General features: G+C 50.8%; 1 protein-coding gene across 1 annotated transcript in view; it reads left to right on the top strand.

Annotated features, from left to right (window-relative positions):
- Positions 1 to 6270, top strand: part of acmsd (aminocarboxymuconate semialdehyde decarboxylase) — a 7902-nt gene extending 1632 nt beyond the window's left edge. Inside the window, exons 4-10 of the mRNA XM_055150780.1 lie at positions 564 to 613; positions 2551 to 2787; positions 3845 to 3938; positions 4048 to 4143; positions 5095 to 5267; positions 5419 to 5517; positions 6022 to 6270. Coding sequence (XP_055006755.1) covers positions 564 to 613; positions 2551 to 2787; positions 3845 to 3938; positions 4048 to 4143; positions 5095 to 5267; positions 5419 to 5517; positions 6022 to 6084 — 812 coding nt within the window. The 3' untranslated portion in view covers positions 6085 to 6270. The remainder of the gene's footprint in view (positions 1 to 563; positions 614 to 2550; positions 2788 to 3844; positions 3939 to 4047; positions 4144 to 5094; positions 5268 to 5418; positions 5518 to 6021) is intronic.
- The last annotated feature ends 609 nt before the right edge of the window (positions 6271 to 6879 follow it).

The following is a 6879-nucleotide window of genomic DNA, read 5'->3' as shown; positions in this document are numbered from 1 at the left end:
CTACTACTACTACTACTACTACTACTACTACTACTACTACTACTACTACTACTACTACTACAGTACTACTACTACTACTACTACTACTACTACACTACTACTACTACTACAGTACTACTACTACTACTACTACAGCTACTACTACTACTACTACTACTACAGACTACTACTACTACTACTACTACTACTACTACTACTACTACTACTACAGTACTACTACTACTACTACTACTACTACTACTACTACTACTACTACTACTACTACTACTAGTACTACTACTACTACTACTTACTACTACTTACTACTACTAGTACTACTACTACTACTACTACTACTACTACTTACTACTACTACTACTACTACTACTACTACTACTACTTACTTACTACTACTACTACTGTACTACTACTACTACTACTACTACTACTACTACTAACTACTACACTACTACTACTACTACTACTACACTACTACTACTACTACTACTACTACTACTACTACTGTTATTATTCTTCCTTCTACTTTTCTACATAAATTGACTTTGTTTGTTTGTTGTCGTCAGGAGTCACTGTGCAGGCGCTGTCCACTGTCCCTGTCATGTTCAACTACTGGGTACTGCACCTGACACACACAGGGACGCACCTGACACACACGGGGACGCACCTGACACACGGGGGACGCACCTGACACACACACCTGGACACTGAACACACGCACCTGACACACACGGGGACGCACCTGACACACGCGGGGACGCACCTGACACACAGGGACTGCACCTGACACACACGGGGACGCACCTGACCACGGGGACGCACCTGACACACTGACGAACACACAGGGACGCACCTGACACACACAGGACGCACCTGAACACACAGGGGACGCACCTGACACACACGGGACGCACCTGACACACACGGGGACGCACCTGACACACCGGACACACTGACACAAGGACGCACCTGACACACGGGGACGCACCACACAGGGACGCACCTGACACACACAGGGACGCACCTGACACACACGGGACGCACCTGACACACACAGGGAGACGCACCTGACACACACAGGGACGCACCTGACACTGACACACACGGGGACGCACCTGACACACACGGGGACGCACACACACACACACGGGGACGCACCTGACACACACACGGGGACGCACCTGACACACACGGGGAAGGCACCTGACACACATGGGACGCACTGACACACAACGGGGACGCACCTGACACACACGGGACGCACCTGACACACGCGGGACGCACTGACACACAGGGGAACGCACCTGGACACACACGGGGACGCACCTGACACACAGGGGACCGACACACGGGGACGCACCAACTGCACCGGACGCACCTGACACACACGGGACTGCACTGACCACACACGCGGGGACGCACCTGACACACGCACGGGACTGACACACACGCACCTGACACACACGGGACGCACCTGACACACACACGGGGACGCACCTGACACACACGGGACGCACCTGACACACACGGGGAAGGCACCTGACACATACGGGTACTGCACCTGACACACACGGGGACGCACCTGACACACGCGGGGACGCACCTGACACACATAGGGACGCACCTGACACACGCGGGGACGCACCTGACATGCGGGGACGCACCTGACACATGCGGGGACGCACCTGACACACACGGGGAAGCACCTGACACACACAGGGACGCACCTGACACACACGGGGACGCACCTGACACACACGGGGACGCACCTGACACACACAGGGAAGGCACCTGACACACACGGGTACTGCACCTGACACACACGGGACGCACCTGACACACGCGGGGACGCACCTGACACACGCGGGGACGCACCTGACACACACGGGGAAGGCACCTGACACACACGGGTACTGCACCTGACACACACAGGGACGCACCTGACACACACAGGGACGCACCTGACACACACGGGGACGCACCTGACACACACGGGGACGCACCTGACACACACGGGGAAGGCACCTGACACACACGGGTACTGCACCTGACACACGCGGGGACGCACCTGACACACGCGGGGACGCACCTGACACACCGGGGGCGACACCACACACACGGGGACGCACCTGACACACACGGGGACGCACCTGACACACACGGGGAAGGCACCTGACACACACGGGTACTGCACCTGACACACACGGGGATGCACCTGACACACGCGGGGACGCACCTGACACACGCGGGGACGCACCTGACACACACGGGGATGCACCTGACACACATAGGGACGCACCTGACACACACGGGGAAGGCACCTGACACACACGGGGGACGCACCTGACACACACGGGGACGCACCTGACACACACGGGGATGCACCTGACACACACGGGGACACACCTGACACACCTGACACCACACGGGGACACACACGGGGGACCACACACTGCACACACGGGGACACACCTGACACACACAGGGAGGGCACCTGACACACAGGGAGGGCATCTGACACACAGGGAGGGCATCTGACTCTCTGTGTGACAGGCCAGACCTGCAGACTGCCTGGACCTGTGTCGGCTGCTGAATGACGAGTTGGAGCGGCAGGTGCGGTCCTGTCCCGGCAGGTTCGTGGGGCTGGGGGCGGTGCCGCTGCAGGAGCCGGGACTTGCCGTGGATGAGATGCGGCGCTGCGTCCGAGAGCTGAACTTCCCCGGACTCCAGATCGGGACGCACATCAACGAGTGGGACCTGAACGCACCCGAGCTGCACCCCTTCTACGCCGTGAGTCCGGCTTGAGACCAGGTCTAGACCCGGTTTAGTCCTGGTTTAGACCTGGGCCCTGGTTTATTTGGGCCAGTCCAGGTTAATCACAGCCTCAGTTCCACAAAAAGTCTGAGCCGAGGTGAACAGACTTGTGAGGACCAGACTGACACCGTGTGGTGTCTCCCACTCGAGTCTCAGATACGACGTCAGGTCCAAACTTCAAGTCTTTGATTATGTTTATGTGTCCGAAAAAACCATCGGGAAAACTGTTACTGCTGATGTTTATCTTCTGTCAGTGACTCCGGGACGTTTATCAAGTCCTGTTTAAAACAACAACACTGACCACAGACACACCGACCGCCGCGCCGACCGCCATACCGCCACGCCGACTGCCGCGCCGACCTCTACACCGACCGCCACACCGCCGTGCCGACCGCCACCACGGCAACCACTGTCACACCCACGACATGACCGCCGCCACGCCGACCATCGCGTCACCCACAACACGACCACTGCGCGACCACTGAGACGCCAACCGCTGCTGAATATCAGTGTCGGAGGAAAAAGGGGCGTGTCAGTGTCATATGTCATGGTGACATGTGTGTGTGGCTCTGGCCCAGTGGCTCTTTGGCGCCCCCTGGGGGACATGGACCTCACCTTGAAAAACACAGATTTAGAGCCTATGCAGACGTCACCGCTGCCCACAGACTGTCCAAATAGATTTGAGCTTTAGACGTTCTACCTTCCTCATCTGCCCACGTGTCAATCAAGTTAAATTTCGAGTTTCATTTACGTACGACAACAACACGTTTAGATTTTACGACGCCCGACGAATTGGCAAAACGACAAACATCTGCACTGAGCAGATGTGTCTCCTGAAGCAAAACAAAGGTCAACATTTATTTTCCGTATAAAGTCTCAGACTTTAATCCTGGTTTAGACCTGGTTTAGACCTGGTTTAGTCCTGGTTTAGTCCTGGTTTAGTCCTGGTTTAGTCCTGGTTTGGTGCTGGTTTAGTCCTGGTTTAGTCCTGGTTTGGTGCTGGTTTAGTCCTGGTCTGGTCCTGGTCTTTCAGGCTGCAGAGGAGCTCGGTTGTTGTCTCTTCGTTCACCCGTGGGACATGCAGACGGACGGACGCATGAACAAGTACTGGCTCCCCTGGTTAGTGGGTAAGTACAACTACTACTACTACTAGTACTTCTACTACTACTACTACTACTGATATTGTTTTTATTCCTGTGTTTCCTTGTCTTCCTCGTCTTCCTCGTTTCTTCTCAGGGATGCCTGCAGAGACGACCACAGCGATCTGCTCCATGATCTTTGGAGGAGTTTTTGAGCGATTTCCTAAACTCAGAGTTTGTTTCGCTCACGGAGGTACGACCATGAAACTTTTATTTACTTGTTCATTTCTAAAGACGCTTTCACATTACTAGTTTGATTATTTGGTCCACACCAGGGACTAAAAGAGTTCTTCTGTAGAATCTGGACTCCAGCGTGGTCCTTTCAGACCTGGTCCCGCTGACGTTCATCAAAGGTCTAAGTCTCTTCAGCCGCTTCAGGGAAACTTCCAGAGCCTCAGTAAATCGGTTCTGGTTCCTTTGGAGCACGTTTGGCCGCGGGTCGAGCTTTGGAACAGTTGGTCTGGACCGACCCAAAGTTTGGTATTTGGTGCAGAGTCAAGTGGACCGAGACCAGCTCTTTTTTGAGTCTCAGTCCATTTGATTTAGTCCAGATCCAAGTGCGACTAAAGCTTTTACACCAACAAAAACTAACAAAAAAAACCACCAAAACCGACCAACACCAACCAAGACCAACCAAGACCAAACAAAACCAATCAAGACCAACCAAGACCAACCAAACCAACCAAGACCAACCAAGACCAACCAAAACCAACCAAAACCAACCAAAACCAATCAAGACCGACCAAGACCAACCAAGACCAACCAAGACCAACCAAGACCGACCAAGACCAACCAAAACCAACCAAAACCAACCAAGACCAACCAAAACTGACCAAGACCAACCAAAACTGACCAAGACCAACCAAAACCAGTTAGACTAGTTTCAGACCAGGTTTAGACCAGGTTTAGACCAGGTTTAGACCGGGTTTAAAGGTCAGAATAAGTCCTTCCTTGGGCCTTGAGTCTCTGTGTTCTGGTCTTTTCCTGTGATGACATCATCAGAGGGATTCAGTTTTTCAGCTCAAACTTCGTGGAGTTTTGGACGTTTCTTCTCAAACTGAAACTGACCTGAAGTTAAAGTGGCTCAGATTCTGCTCCGAGTCAAACGTTTGACTGTTTGTTTGTTTGTTTGTTTGTTCTTCAGGCGGCGCGTTCCCCTTCACTGTGGGGCGCATTGCTCATGGGCACCACGTCAGACCCGACCTGTGCGCCCGCGACAACCCCCAGTCTCCCCTGAAATACTGCGGAACCTTCTACACCGACTCCCTGACCCACGACCCCCGAGCCCTCAGACTGCTGCTCGACGTCATCGGAGAGGTACCCAAGACCTGCTCTAGACCTGCTCTAGACCTGGTTCAGTCCTGGTTCAGTCCTGGTTCAGTTCTGGTTCAGTCCTGGTTCAGTCCTGGTTCAGTCCTGGTTTAGTCCTGGTTTAGTCCTGGTCTGACCCTCTGTGTTTGTCCCTCAGGATCGGGTGATGTTGGGCACAGATTACCCGTTTCCTCTGGGTGAGCTTCAGCCGGGCGCTCTCATCGAGTCCATGACCGACCTCCAGCCCAGCATCAAGGTGAGGGTCACTCTGAGGGTCTGAAGGTCACTCTGAAGGTCTGAAGGTCACTCTGAAGGTCTGAAGGTCACTCTGAGGGTCTGAAGGTCACTCTGAGGGTCTGAAGGTCACTCTGAGGGTCTGAAGGTCACTCTGAAGGTCTGAAGGTCACTCTGAGGGTCTGAAGGTCACTCTGAGGGTCTGAAGGTCACTCTGAAGGTCTGAAGGTCTCTCTGAGGGTCTGAAGGTCACTCTGAGGGTCTGAAGGTCACTCTGAGGGTCTGAAGGTCACTCTGAGGGTCTGAAGGTCACTCTGAGGGTCTGAAGGTCACTCTGAGGCCTAAATCTTCTTCAGCTTTGACCTGGGAACTGTCCAGACCCAAAAGAACCTCAGTCTGCTCCAATCAGAACATCTCCAGAGACACCTTCTCTGTGTTCCTTTGCTTTCCTCTGTGTTCCTCTATGTTGTTCTGTGTTCCTCTGACCTGATTTTACATTTGAACAGATTTTCTTCTCTTGTTCCAGGACAAACTTCTGGCTGGAAACGCGTTGGAGTTTTTAGGCCTCAAACGAGAACAGTTTGAATAAAAAACAGTTTAAAAACTGTGAGCTTCTGTTTCTTCACTGGCCACACTTTCAGTTTCAGGTTTGGGCATTTTAAGAAAGTACCAATTAAAGGTGCATTGTGTAACTTTTCTGTAGGGCACTGGACCTTTCTATCTTCACGAAGACCAAACCAGACACAGTTCCAGGTCAGATCTGTGGAGAGGCGACCCCGCTCACAGTCACAGTATCAGTTTTTCTGTATTTCTGAGCCAAAAAACCTGTGATTGAATAAATGTGAAGTTGAGCTGTTTAAAGTCACACTGTGGAACATTCCAGACAGAAGAGCGACAACTTTAAAGTCTAAAACAGCTGAATAACTTTTAAACTGAAGATTTCTGGATAAAATTTTTAAGTTCTTCTTTTGAGCTCTATCAGGTTATTTCTTTTTTACTCAAGATTAAAATACACTTTTATATTTCAGTTTTGTTTCAGGCTCTTCGCTTTTACAGATATTTGAAACATAAAACCTTAAATGGGTCATTTCAGACAACACCTCCACTCTACAGCCAATCACATTTAATATAATCACATTTATAATAATCACATTTAATATGATCACATTTAATATAATCACATTTATAATAATCACATTTAATATAATCACATTTATAATAATCACATTTAATATAATCACATTTAATATAATCACATTTATAATAATCACATTTAATATAATCATAATCATCACATTTAATAATAATCACATATTATATTTATATAATCACATTATAATAATCACATTTAATATAATCACATTTAATATAATCACATTTAATA

This window comes from Boleophthalmus pectinirostris, unplaced genomic scaffold, assembly GCF_026225935.1.
Source record: "Boleophthalmus pectinirostris isolate CB_2022bp ecotype Guang Dong unplaced genomic scaffold, ASM2622593v1 HiC_scaffold_1, whole genome shotgun sequence".
NCBI classification, from domain to species: Eukaryota; Metazoa; Chordata; class Actinopteri; order Gobiiformes; family Gobiidae; genus Boleophthalmus; species Boleophthalmus pectinirostris.
The sequence above is the reverse complement of the archived record's forward strand: the minus strand, read 5'-3'. Positions and strand labels throughout refer to the sequence as shown.